The sequence below is a fragment of the Lutra lutra genome, chromosome 17, assembly GCF_902655055.1.
Source record: "Lutra lutra chromosome 17, mLutLut1.2, whole genome shotgun sequence".
Taxonomy (NCBI): Eukaryota; Metazoa; Chordata; class Mammalia; order Carnivora; family Mustelidae; genus Lutra; species Lutra lutra.
In genome coordinates, this window is record NC_062294.1 from 9,493,917 (window position 1) to 9,508,052 (window position 14,136).

General features: G+C 40.4%; 1 protein-coding gene across 3 annotated transcripts; it reads right to left on the reverse strand.

Moving 5' to 3' along the window:
• Positions 1–2,449: 2,449 nt before the first annotated feature.
• Positions 2,450–11,637, reverse strand: CLEC3A (C-type lectin domain family 3 member A). 3 transcript variants are annotated; one of them, XM_047712604.1, is made up of 4 exons: positions 11,557–11,637; positions 10,263–10,515; positions 5,736–5,819; positions 2,450–4,026 (listed from the first exon to the last, which is right to left on the reverse strand). In XM_047712604.1, the coding sequence occupies exons 2-4, from the start codon at positions 10,375–10,377 to the stop codon at positions 3,635–3,637; spliced, it is 591 nt and encodes a 196-aa protein (XP_047568560.1). In that variant the 5' UTR covers positions 10,378–10,515; positions 11,557–11,637; the 3' UTR covers positions 2,450–3,634. The 3 variants fall into 3 exon arrangements, with proteins under 3 accessions (XP_047568560.1, XP_047568561.1, XP_047568559.1); XM_047712605.1 differs by having other exon boundaries at positions 10,263–10,518; positions 11,557–11,619; XM_047712603.1 differs by lacking the exon at positions 11,557–11,637 and having other exon boundaries at positions 10,263–10,880.
• Between the last annotated feature and the right edge of the window lie 2,499 nt (positions 11,638–14,136).

Sequence of the window (14,136 nt, forward strand, 5' to 3'; positions counted from 1 at the left end):
TGTTGTTACATCCTTGAGTGTAGGAACAATAACTTCCTTCTTTTCTGTCCCTCCAATATTAGGAAGAAAGTGCTTCATAGTTAGTAGCTACCCTCTGAATTTCTTTTTTTTTTTAAGATTTTTATTTTTTTTATTTATTTATTTGACAGAGATCACAGGTAGGCAGAGAGGCAGGCAGAGAGAGAGGAGGAAGCAGGCCCCCCGCCGAGCAGAGAGCCCAATGTGGGGCTCAATCCCAGGACCATGGGATCATGACCTGAGCTGAAGGCAGAGGCTTTAACCCACTGAGCCACCCAGGCACCCCATGAATTTCTGACATCAGATTAAATGAGCTGCTTATTAACTAGCTGAATTTGTGGGCTTCTTCATTCATTACATGAGCTTTATTTGGTGAGGATATGATTAGTTTTCACTACTCTGAAAGCAGGAAAGACTAAAACTGTCTTTATTTTTAGTTTAAGAAATGCTATTCAGTAATGCTAGGGAAGAGAAAGAAATCATTGATCATTTCAATAAAGCCTCCTTCACATCATGAATTCAAGACTCTCTTATTGATATTTCCTTTAACTAATCGATTTTTACCTTGTACCTCATTTAATGATATGGATAGCAGTATCTGTGGTAGGTAGAAAAATTGCTCTCAGGATTGTTCTTCACACAGATAAACTGCAGATCTTACCCTTGACATTTGAGTTAAAGAAAAGCAGACTTGCAGGAATCCATCAGAGACTGTGTCTAGGCTAGTAAGCTTTAGGCCCTTACCAGCAGACCGTGGTGTGTGATGTAGTACTCTCGCTTTCAACTGTAAACTTTTAGAAATACAGAATCTAGGGCCATAGCAAGACCCTCAGGGTCTGCAATTTAAGAAGTTTCTCAGGTGATTTGAAGGCATAAGTTTGAGGTGCACTGCTCCAGAGATGAGAATCAGATTTCTGGAAGGCTTGTAGGGCCTTGAAGGTTGGGCTTTGAATATAATTGATATCTTCAGGAAGCAGCTGTTTACCCTAGCGATGACAATGTTGGCAAATGGTGATGTCCTTCTACCGTGAGCTTGTGTGAGACATTACTAATTTGCTCAGGGGACTCTTTCTGCCAGACTTCAGGATGCTTGTCCACATTCTCTACCTAGTCTGGTAACTTTCATGGAGACGGAAAAGTTGGCCTGAGAGTTAAGATCTATTTATCAATCTCTCCTGAAGACCAGTTGTTGTTTGCTAAGTAGTGTTCAACAAGCAAAATAGACCAAAGGGAAATCTGGATTATTGAATCTTGCAGGTATGGCTTTTGGATAATTTGTTGGCCAAATAATAAAGTCAAGGTTATTAGCTTGGACCTCAGCAAACCGGATAATCTCTTAATCCACTCCTTTTGGTCTTGCTCTGTCTCCTATCCATTTGTTCTTCCTCATGCTAAACTCATTTTGAATTCCTCTCACTAACCTTCATCTGTTCTTTTAAATTAATCTTTTCTTGGGGCTCCTGGGTGGCTCAGTGGGTTAAAGCCTCTGCCTTCGGCTTGGGTCACGATCTCAGGGTCCTGAGATCAAGCCCACATCGGGCTCTCTGCTCAGCAGTGAACATGTTTCCTCCTCTTTCTGCCCGCCTCTCTGCCTACTTGTGATCTCTCTGTGTCAAATAAATAAATAAAATCTTTTAAAAAAATTAATCTTTTCTTGATTTTTCTGATTGGGGTACTTGGGAGAAGGATCATTTTAGCTATAAGCCCCATCTCCTGGAGGCCCAAACTCTGTCACTGACTTGTATGAACACTGATTGTTCATATATTCACCCTTTTGAAACAAACTCAGACTGAATGCCTTATCAAGGTCATCTGCTTGCCCAAAATGTTACCCCAAATAATAGAAACTGGGAGGATGGTTTAGAGTCCACTTCCATTGCCTACTTGAACAGGCTTGACATTGTCACAGTTCCCCCATGGTTGCCAAAGATGTAGGACCTGAGTCAGCTTTTTGAGTTCTGTTCACGATTCCACTACTTCCTGGAGTGTGATGTGGGGCAAGTTAGCACATCTCTCTTTTTTCAGTTTGTTCTTCTTTCTGTGAAGTGAAATAAATCTAGAGCCTAATTCCCAGGGTTGCTCTGGAGATTAATGAGAATTAGGTAAAATTTGGCACAGTACCTGGAGTATGCTGACCTTTTGCTAATTTCATTAGTGTCATAATCTTTGCGGGGATTCTGGCTGTGATGTAATAGGGGATTGGTCAGGGTCAACCAAAAACAATTGCAGGTACAACTTTCTTTTTAATATTTTCCTCTTCCCTCCAGACTTAATTCTTTATTATCATGTAAAATTATTCTCCTAAGACATATAAATCTTCAGTTTAGTCAGATCCAGGGTGTTTCCTCCCCCAAATTGTGCCACGTTTGATATAAACCAAAGTAATTTGAATAACTAACCAACATCCAAATACATCCGCATCAATCAGAACTCAGGCTTTATTATTGTGCAATGAAAAAAACTAAAACTTAATTCCAAGCACATGTAATTAAAGTTTGCAGAGAAAGATGTTGTTCATAAAACATATTCAATATTTAAAGGAAAAAATGACACTTATTTGAAGAACAGAATATACTTAGAATTGTTGGCTTATAAAAAGCCCATTTCCCCCAAGCCTAAGCTTTATAATTTCATATTAGGCAATGAAGTTATTTTATATGATCTAAAACTATTTAATGGAAATAGCATTTGAGTAAAATGTTACATAGATGTATGACTCCCAAATAGTAGTATTTAAATCCAATGTTCAACCTCCGAAGGTAGATTGCCCCAATACACTTTAATATATGCTTGTTTAGACATACGTAAGTATATAAATGTAGAAAAGGAAACTGACATATAATATCAACCCTCAGTTTCATCTAGGAGGATTAGGATACTAAAGCCAGGAAAAAGTAGACATTTTTTTCCCTACTTTATTTTGCTGTACAGTCGTCTTAAGGTTACCCGTTCAAGACAGGAATTGTAATGTAATTCTAGGACTAGAAATTGACCAAATATGCTCCTTTATCATTTCCTTTCAGAACTTGTCTAAGCACTTTCAAAATCAGGGCATGTATATGGTGGAGGAAGCGGGTCATGAAGAAAACAAAGTGAAATCAGAACACTTCTGAGACATCTATGTTCTGATGTGGTGACAAGATGCAGTTCCCACCAGGGGATGCAGCAACTCCGAAAAGTTTATGGGCTAGCAAGGTGCCGGGACTGGGACGGAACAGACGGGGCATCAGACTGAGAGATTTCTGGATTTTATCACACCCAGACTCTCTGATTGAGAGAATTCTCATCAATCAAATGTATACTAAACTTTCAAGAGAAAATCGTCCAGGTAACTGTTGTGTTTTTAACATAGACCTCCTTTCTGTACAAGGGAAAGTGGGAAGGGTTTGATAGCCCATTTTGCAGAAGCCACATTAACAGTGTGCACATAGCTGGATCATTATTTTCTGATCTCGTAAACCCTATGGAGGGCAAAATCACAAGGAAATGTGGTAACAAAACTGGCTGACTCCTGTATTCCCATGGACACAGATGCCCGTGTGACAGTTCTGACTTAACTCTTACAAACCATCAGCCTATAAATCGTGATTGATCTTGCAGTTTTGAGAAGGCCCTATTAAGGGATAATAAATTCGCATATGTACCTCTTGCTACTACGACAGACCTCATCACTCCATTTGCCCTGAGCTGACTGGGAGAACAGGGCACAGTTTTCTCGCTTACCACCATTGGGCTGTGCACGGTCCCAGTTGAGGAAGGAGATGGTGACTCCATGGACATCAACAAACTTTCCCTCTGTGACCATGTCATTGATGCCCAACCAAAAGTCGTTGACACCTGGCAGGCTTCTTTTACCGTACTCTCGGAGGGCATTGATTTCGTCGGAGTTTCTGGGGATAACCAAGGTTCCTCCCTTGGAGATGCAGTCTTCATTGGCTTCATGGAAGTGCTTCAAGCCTTCTGAAGCAAGGTAGCATTTCCTGTGAACTTTTGTGCCTCGGAGACAGACTGTAAAGATGTGAAATTTGATATAGTAAGATGCCTTTTGAGTGTTTCACATCCAGGATTGGACTTGAAAAATAGCAGTTAATATTTGTGGAATGAATGATGTGTCATCATAGTGATGAGTTAATATTTATGGAGATTTTGCATGTGTCAGACCCTGTGCCAAGCACTTTATGATGATGAACTCATGTAATAATCACAGAAATCACATGAAGTGAGATTTTATTACTCTGACCTGTCCATATCAGGATAGTGAGGCTTACAGAAATTGTTACTTGCCATGACTTAATGTATAAAAACATAACTTACATAACATATAAGATCATAACTATACAAACCCAGGTCTGTCTCACCCTTAAACCGTTTTTTGGCCTCGTGCTGCTCTGATATACACATGCTCGTTAGTTTGCACAGCTCTATTGTGTGCTGTTTCCTTGGAACTTTTGGAACTGGGTGGTAGTTCATAATTAGTTAACAAACAAACACAAACAAAAGTCTGAGTTGACATATAGAGCAACAGTAGTTTTGTTATCCAAATAATTCAGCCCTGGTAACTCTGTTCGGGTTATCCAGGATAAACCAAACATAAAGATAGTTTTAGGGCGAAGCATTGGAGAACCAGGATCTGACATTTGTTAGGTTTGTAATTGTTGGAGAAAATACTTAATTTTGCTGTGCCTCAGTTTCCTCGTCTGTAAAATGAGGATAATCATAATGGCACCTGTCTCATAAGTTGTTGGAGGACTAATGTGTTCATGTTTGTAGAGTATTTATAGTGCCAAACGGTGGGTAAAGCGTTAACAAAACTTTGTTGCCTTCTACATGGGCATTTGATCTTCCTTTAGCTTCTGAATTCTGTTCCTAGAAAGCTGATAAAGGGAATATGTCAACAGTATTACTAGGCAAAATTGTTTATGGTAAAAACGACGTTAAACTGATAACATATAGCTGGTCTGGGAGTTATAAATCCTTAATGGAAGGCTGTAACTTTAGTCTTCCCTGAAAGTGGTAACTCATAATTGGACAGGTCTCTTGCAGGACCCATGAAGTTCTGCTTTTGGAGTTGCTATGTAAGGTATTGGATCCTGTGGGTGTAAGCCTTGTGGGCAAGGTCTGTTCTTGAACCCATTCAGTATAGCTCTATTTTCCTTACCCCTGGGATCCAAGGAGGGTCGCTCCTGGACAGCAGGTGTAGAGGGCATAGCTTGCTGGGAGCTCTACCCCTGTGTAAAGAGGAATGCCAAGTTGTGGTTCTAACCAGTGGCCTTCTGTTTGCATCTGGTGCACCACATGGCCCGAGTGAGTCGTATGATCCTGCGTTTAGCTGAACCTCAGCAGATCTCCCAGTAGGCACTTAGTAAACATCTAATGAATGCTAATTATTTTTGCCAACCAATATTTGCTTCAATTCGTTTCTTTGTCTATTAGAGAAGAATTATGGACAAATTTTTTAAATGCATTGTTGAAATGTGTATTTGTATTTCTATACTATCCATATATAGGAGAAGGGAGTGAGAAATCAAGCTGATTTCCCCAAACAGTTGTCTCCCCAGCTTTTGAGTCCTTTCTCCTGGACACCTCTCTGGGTTGTCAGTGTCTCTTTTAGAAGTGTCACCTAGAATTTGACATGTACCCGAGGTATGGTTTGAATTTCTGGCAAATCATGATTTCCTGTCTCTTTTGAGACGAAGCATTGATGAGTCGGGTCTTACCTGTCTGTAGGGCTTGCATTTCCTTCAGGGCATTGACTTCTCTCCAGAGCTTTTCAACTTGAGTCTTCAGGTCTCCATCCTTTTCTGGGGATATTTTAGGGTGGGGTAGGGTAGGAGGAATGAAAAGCATGATTAAAATAAGATAAAAATAAAATTAAAGCTTTGGAACCCAGAATCTAAGGCGAGGGTGGTTTTGATGAAACTGAGCCAAGTGTACATGAGAATTAATGCGTGAAAATAAGTTGGCCATGAAGGTTCATAAGAGCTTGGTTGTGGTAATAATACTAGATGATCCTTCTGTGAGAGAGGGCTGCTATGCCTCCCCCCGCCATCCTGTGGGACTCTCCCTCCAACAGACGTCAGACTTACTGACTTTTAGAGCATCTTAGACCAAGTTATGTCATCTCAGGATCCATTCCTTTGGGTTACTCCTGCCTGGAACAAACATTCTTGCTCCAGCACTTGTCTGTCTCCTCACTGAGCTGAAGTATCTTTTCTAGAAGCCTTTTCTGGTTATCATCTCTATACTAGCATCTGTCTGACTAATCTCTTTTCTTTGAACCTTTACTTTTCTTCAGAGCACTTTTCTCTGTAATTATTTTTACTTACTTAATTTTGGGTATCTTACTGTCTATGGTGCTCCTGATGCTTCACACAGTGCTTGGCACATAATAGCTGTTCATAATGTTTGTTGAATGAATGAACAAGATTCTAGGACTGATGGGGTCTGTCTTAGAAATAGACAGTTTGAACTCTTTGGAGGCAAAATTATAATAAATTGTAATAAATAACAAAAAGAAAAAATACTAAGAACCATCATACACTGTGCACCAGGCGCTTAATTCTTTCAGTATTCCTGTGAAATAGACACCATTACTGTCCTCAGTTCACAGAAGAAATAGAGGCACAGGAATGAACCTGCTTTAGGCCAGCTAGCGAATAAGGTGCAGTCAGGATTTGAATCTGTCTTACTCCAAGTCTGTGCTCTTCACATCCTTCTGATCTGCTCCTGCACAGTAATTGCCTGATCCCTAGCACATGGCCTTGGACTGAGAAGATGTTTAAAGCTTGGTATGAACTGTCACCACCTGCCTCCTTACACAGATACCATATGAGGAATCTGTGTTCTATCCTGGATTTTTCAGGATAGTCCTAAATCCACACATGCTGATTCGTCATCCTCTTAAACATAAGCTTTGCAAGCCAGGTGTTTCCACATTGAGTTAGGAAGGCCTTCTGGGTTCACAGGAGTGGAACCCATCTGTGTTTCATCAGATATTGCACATCATTTCTGAAAGCATCCAGTAGCTCAGCTCAGAAATACAGTACCCCCAAGAATTTCCTCAAAGAGATCATTCAATCCAGAATAAATGTAAGGGTACATTCAGAATGCAGAACCACCAACTGTTGGAGGCCAGGCTCACCAAGACCACTGAAGACTTTCTTCCAAGTTTCAAGTTGTCAGCCATACAAATGTCATCCCCTTTCTTTCTCAGCTTCCCGCTCCATTCCATAGAAATATGTAGCCTCTACAGGGAGGCTGGAACATTGTAATTAGCATGAAGATATGAATAGTATTAGGCTCCTGGGAGATCATTATGGGAATCATTATCCAGGTGACTTGGCTTCTCCTTCTAACCTTTGTGACAAATGTGGACGTGTTTTGTCTACAATGAATACAGGGACTAACTATTTCAATGTAAAATTGAATTTTATTTGTTTCTGCAACATATAATTTATTGAGACCTATGAATTAAATACCAGGGAAATTTTGTTTTTTAGTTAAGTAAGTTCCTTGTTTGCCATTTTGAGTAGAACAAAAACAACAACAAAAACTCCCTCTCATTTTATTATTGTTTTTCTCCAGAAGTAGCTTCTGTGTAGAAATGCAGAATTAATTCTGGAAAATCACCAGTAAAACCATGGAATATATATATACCTCCACCTCATGAACAACCAAAGAAATGTCAACCTTCTTAACAATCAAAGAAATCCAAATTAAAAGAGAGGCTTTTTTTTTTTTTTTTTTTTTTTTTGGTGTGGTTGACTGAGCTTAAGCTGTGATATAATGTTAAGTTGTGTGTGGGAATGGCCATATACTGACAATGGGAGCAGTGTAGGTTGACGCTATTATTTTGGGAGACAGTTGGAAAGTGTAATGAGGCTGCAGTTTTCTAGAGGAGTATCTTAACTGAGGCAGTAAATCAAAAACAAAATAGATGGGAAGCCACACAGAAGTTCACCAGGAGGGGCACCTGGGTGGCTCAGTGGTTAAAGCCTCTGCCTTTGGCTCAGGTCATGATCTCAGGGTCCTGGTATTGAGCCCTGCATCAGGCTCCCTGCTCAGCGGGGAGCCTGCTTCCCCACTCTCTCTCTCTGCCTGCCTCTCTGCCGACTTGTGATCTTTGTCTGTCAAATAAATAAATAAAATCTTAAAAAAAAAAAAAAAAAGAAGTTCACCAGGAGACAACAGATGACATGCATCCTGACCCCTCTGTGCAGTGGAATATTATGCAGCCTCTAGAAGGACCTATGCATCCCTTATGTTGATAGTTATCCAAGATTTGGTAGATGAAATAAATTAATAGCCAGTCCTTATTTGGCTGAAAATAGAAGGTTTTAATTCTGCATTAGAACAACTCTGGGAATGTTATTTCCCAATAAGTAATAGTGGGTAATTCTGTGAAGAGGTTTGAGAGAGAAAAAAAATAGCCTTCACTTTTGATTTCATAAAGTTGGGTATAATCCCCAGGTACTTAAAATGTTTTCAAATTGTATGTGTTAGTGGAGAGAGAAGTGTTTGGTAAGTTTAGGCTTACTGCTTCACTTACTGCTGTAGAGTCTGCTTTCTTGGACTTCATAGCAAAAACTCACAAAAATTCCTTTGGGAGGATGATGCTAAAGAGGTGTGCACAGTCAGTTAAAAGGCAAACAAGGAAAAGCATGTGTGCACACTTGCGTGTGGTTAGGGATGGGGTGGGGGGAAAGCTACATGACCTGAACCAAATGATCTCAGAAACATCTCCACAGCACATCCACGCATCCACATGTTCACACCCCTCCCCACATCCCTGCTGGGTGGTCACTGCTTTGCCACTGCTTCCCAGCGGTGAAGAGATGCTGACACCAAAAATACACCCTATCATCACACAGTATCTCCTACCTCCCTCTTTCCCCTGCCCTCATCTTCACCGGTACACTTTATCACTCCTGAGAAGTATTTTAATCTTCCATTTAAAAGAGGTAACAGGAAAGTTTAATATTGTATAAGGGAAAAGATTCCACTGAAGAAACCTTGTATCAGACTGAAATCATAGAAATAAATACCCCCTTTGCAAGGCACTTTATAGTATCCAAAACACACCACCCAAGACAAACCTCCTTTTACCCACCACCCATCCGTGTGTGTCAAGTCTGGCTTGCACTTTGTTGGTATGTTTCCTGTGTTTTGTTACTATTGAAGTGAAATCGATAAGAAAGTAGTGTCATAATATTGACCTTGAAATCCGCTGAAATGAAAATGAAAATGACTCAGAGGATGAGATAAAACATCACTCTTTGTCTCCCTTGATGCTTTTTCCCTCATGCTTTGCTTCCAGCATATTGCAAATAAATTGCTCTCATCTTTGTTCTTTGCAAGATTTTTTTTTTTAAAGATTTACTTACTTGAGAGAAAAAGAGAGTGAGCAGGGGGAGAGGCAGAGGGAGAGAGAAAATGTCAAGCTGACTCCCGCTGAGTGCAGAGCCCAATGCAAGGCTCAGTCTCACGACCCTGAGATCATGACCTGAGCTGAAATCAAGAGACGATCACTTAACTGACTGAGCCCCCCAGGAACCCCTGTTTTTTTCTCTTTTGCCTCTTAACCCACTTCAAGCCACCTAGACTTTAGGATTGCTTAGAGAATCAGTTTTGCATTAAAATATTTTTGAATGCTATATGACTTCGCATAATGACATATCTTTAAGTTTAAAAACAGGTTCCATTTCTCTCTGACATGAAAAAACTTAAATGTGTAGGGTAGACTGTCTTTATATCGTCAAGGGTATGAAAATATATCTGCATGATAACCGGTGAGAAAATGGTCTAACTTTGACTATACTTTTAATAAGATTATAGTTATGTTACAAATATATTCGAACAGTTATACAGTATCTAGGAATGAAACAGTATATTCTAATTACTGTCAGTCTATTCTACTTGATCCCTTGTTCATAATAACAAGATATCCACCTATCCAGGTTAACTTGCTCTGAAGAACATTCTGCCCGGCTAAGCTCACTTGACAAAGGATATACAGTACAGACATTTTTTCTATTAAAAAAAGGACCTACGTGTGATTCCTTTAAATATCAAAATGTTCCAGAAAATTAAAAGGTCACTCAGTCCCCTGAACTGCCATGTCTGAATGATAGCATGATGCTATCACCAGAGACCGTTGTGCTGGAGGAGTCTGGAAATGAACATTGCCCAGTCCCTCCCCACACTGCGCACGCCTAGAATTTTGCTGGCCTGAAAAGCCCCATTACCTTTCACTCGGCGTTTACTGTGCTTCTTGGCTTTAAATTTGGACGTGTGGCTGGTGGTCTGGTCCAGGAGTAAGGTGATAACCAGGATGTAAATTACAAGTCCATTCTTTGCCATGGCTCTTGGTCAGGTCTGGTGCCCACTTTGCCAGCTCCTGTGAAGTAGCGGAGAGCAAGAAGGCTGCACAGCCTCATCTTGCCCTGGAGCGCCTGGGGCCAGCTTTATAAAAGTGCGTGTGAAGGTTGGGCTGGACTCCTGCTGACGAAATGTTTGGATTCCTCGGCTGCCCACAGCATGACGTGGCCCCTTGTTCTTGTGTCTCATGTTAGACTTTTCTTGTTTTTAATGTCCTTATTATATTCTCTACTTCACTTGCATTTTCAGAGTAAATCAGAGTTAACTAAGGGATTAAGGCCTTTGCCTGCTTTCTTCTTCTTCTTTCTTAAAGTCCAGGAGGTTTGGAGTATCTCTGTGAAGACCCCAGTAGTTAAGCCCTGGATTTGGAGTTCTGAAGTTCACTTAATGATGTGGGAAATTCAGTCCCATTTTCAGGGCAAATAAATAAATAAAGCACACCCCCCCCCCCCCCAAAAGTAGGAAAGCTCCTGCCTGTATATGAGTGTGTGTGTGTGTGATGCCAGAGTCTACACACACTCAAGGGTCTACACAGCTCAAGTGAAACTTGGGAATGGTTTGCTCACAGAGTATAACAGGGATGGCCAAAGGGATGGTCCATGATCAGACAGAAAGCTTTCTTTTAGGATTTTGTGAATTCATCAGGAATTACATCTTTGGGAAACACACCTTAGAATGAAAAAAAAAATTAAGGTGAATAATTATTTCTGTAAGAATTAACGTAAAACATCAACTCCAGCTGTTTTGCAAATCCCCATCACCCAACACTTTCTGCCTTGAAATTACCCCAAACACTTAAAAAGTACTTTGAAAGAAAATATAGAAATAACAGAAGAATAGAATGAAAGACTTAGTATAAATTATTCTTACCTTAACAATGGGCTTTTTAGGACAAGTACTAGGAACCAGATAGGCTTTTGTATCAAAAGCAAGGGACGTCCATTATCTTTCTTTTTCTTTTTGAGACAACATAAGATCAAGGGCTGATTGATTCCCTCTGGATCTTGGAAAACCACAGTCTATTCCGTCTTCATTGCCTTCCTGTGAGAGCCTCTTTGTACCCTACCCATGTGTTAACACTGAAACAAGAACACTGATAAAGAAAAGTCTGACATGATTTAGCAATGTAAATGTGAAATAAAGAATAAAGAGTTTACTTACAATGCAGACTCCTTATACTGATTGGGCAGTCTGTGAGTAGGCACTTCACAGCGTCGTGGAAACAAGCTGAGCTGGGTTCAGGTTTGTATTTCTTCCATTTATCAGCTGTGTGCTGTTGGGCAAGTCACCGAACCTGTCTGGGCCTGTTCTCACACAGAGCTAGGAATGCCTTCTTCATAGGGCTGCTGGAAAGAGTAAATGAAGTGATAGCTATAAGACTTTAGCACAATGCCTGGTGCTTAATGATAGGAATAGTAACAGCATCTGTAACATCCTTACCGTTGATTATAATAGTATGTACGCTTCATTCCATGGAGCACCAGATCTGTTTATTCTTCACAGCAAGTCTATGGGATAAATATTCTCTCCATTTACAGATGATCGAATCTGAGCCTCAGGAAAGTTAAGCGTACTTGTACATCACTCAGATTCCAGTGGAACTGGAGTAGAATTTAAAATCTAGTTTTAAATGACCCTAGAAGACTTCTTTGACCTGGCCTGTGAAAAATGTGCTTTGATTCGAATAGGGAAAATGATCAGTGCTTTATAACTGATCTTACAATTGATTGAAAATACTTTTTGCCAGCTTCTCAAATCCTTTCCTCTGAGAAGAGATTCTGAGTTACAGAAGAGTCATGGAAAGCTAATGATTTCTCTTGGATCTTCGATTTGTGCTATCTTCTAACTAGATTTGTAAGAAAAGGCTGTCTTTTTTCTTCAAAATAAATCTATATTGTTTTAGGCTCTTTTTCCTTTCCAGGAAGCCTCTGACACTTTTTGGATTTGTTTTCTTTTAGCCAGATTCTAAAACCTATGCTTTCATTCCTTTAAATTAAAAGACTTTATTTTTTTTTTAAAGACTTTATTTTTTAGAAAAGTTTTAGATTTCTAGAAAACTTGAGCAGAAAGTATGGAGAGACTGCCTTTCCCCCTCCCCAGTTTCTCCTATTATTAGCATCCTGCAAAAAAACAAAAATCAAAGAAAAAATCTTGCATGTGTGTGGTGTATTTGTTATAATTGATGAATGAATATTGATCTATTACTCTCCATTAAAGCCTATAGTTTACATTAGGGTCCATCATTTGTGTCATACAGCTCCGTGCTTCTTAGCAAATAATTGTATAATGTCATGTATCCACCATTACAGCAGCATCCAGAAGAGTTTTGCTGAAGTCCATGCTTTTAGTTCTAATTAAATATTTGAAGATTCATTTCTGTACGGTACTGCCTGGTACCCCTCAGGACTCTCTCCTAGCTGCTCTAACCTGTTACTCTCTCCCTAGATGATCTTCCTTCTTCTCATGGCTTCACAGTCTCTGTCTGGGACTCTTTCACATTTATCTCTCAGTCTGTGACTCCTCCTTCAGAGTCACAGTTCCAGTTGCCCGTGTGACCCTTCCAGGTGGGTGTCTCAGAGACATTTCAAACTCATGATGGTTAAAGCAAAATTCTGGATTCTTTCCCCATTAACATCCCATGGATTTCAGAAAGCCTATTCTTCCTGACTCTTCTCCAGTGCTGTTAATGTCCCCAACCCACTCAGGGGTTCATTTCTGAAAGCTAGGAATAATCTTTGTGCTTTGCCCGCCTGCCCCCACCCCAGACCTTTGTCTGCAACAGCCTTCCTTGCAGCCTTGTCAGCAGCAACCTTGTCAGTAGAAACGTGTGGTTTCTACTTCTATGTAGATGGTTCCTCTTTCTTGCCATCATCCATCCCATCTGAAGTCACCAAGAGCTCTTGTCCTGGTCCAGCTCAGCTCCTCTGCTCCTGCCCAGCTTAAGTGAATGCTCCACACATCACTAATGGGATCATTACTTTCTGACTTAACACCTTCTAAATCTTTCCATTGTACATAAGATGAAACCTGGACTTCTTTCTTTGTTTTCTGAGGACCTTCTACCTGGTGAGACCCACCTGGTTCTTCCTGGTGACTTTTTCCCTTCATGGAGACCCTTTGCCAACTTTGAGTCATATTTAGTTCTGTCTTTCCATTCCCATTGTGCTTTTCCACATGATTTTTTTCTGTCTCTATACTGTCACCCCTTCCCAAACTCAGACTCTTGGCGTGAGTTCAAATTAGTGCTACTTTGTGTATGACCAACTCTTTCTTGTCCTCCAGATCTGAACTTGAAGATCACCTTCTCACACATCTTCTCTATCTGCATAATGTAGCAAGGTCCTTCTCTGTCTTCTCCAAGAAGGTACCCTGCTTCTTTTATAGCCCTTTCATGGTTTGGTACTCATTTTAAAAAAATGAATTGATGTACTTGATTCACTGGTTGGACGTCAGTCTCTCCGGCTGGGCTGTAAGCCCCCAGAGGGCAGGAGCCATGTTGGGTTAGCTGAGCTATGCATGCAGTACAGTGCTTGGCACAGTGTTTGCTCAATAACTATTAACTAATGTGTGGCAGGACGCTCTTGCTTTTGCTTCCCTCCTTTCCAACCTCTGCTCTGAGACTCCAGCAATAAGGCACTTGACCAAGGAAATAGCAACTCAGCTCTTGGAAGAGTAAAGAGACAGACTCATTTGGCATAATAACACTTGACGTCATGCTAGGAAACCATCCTGCTCAGGACT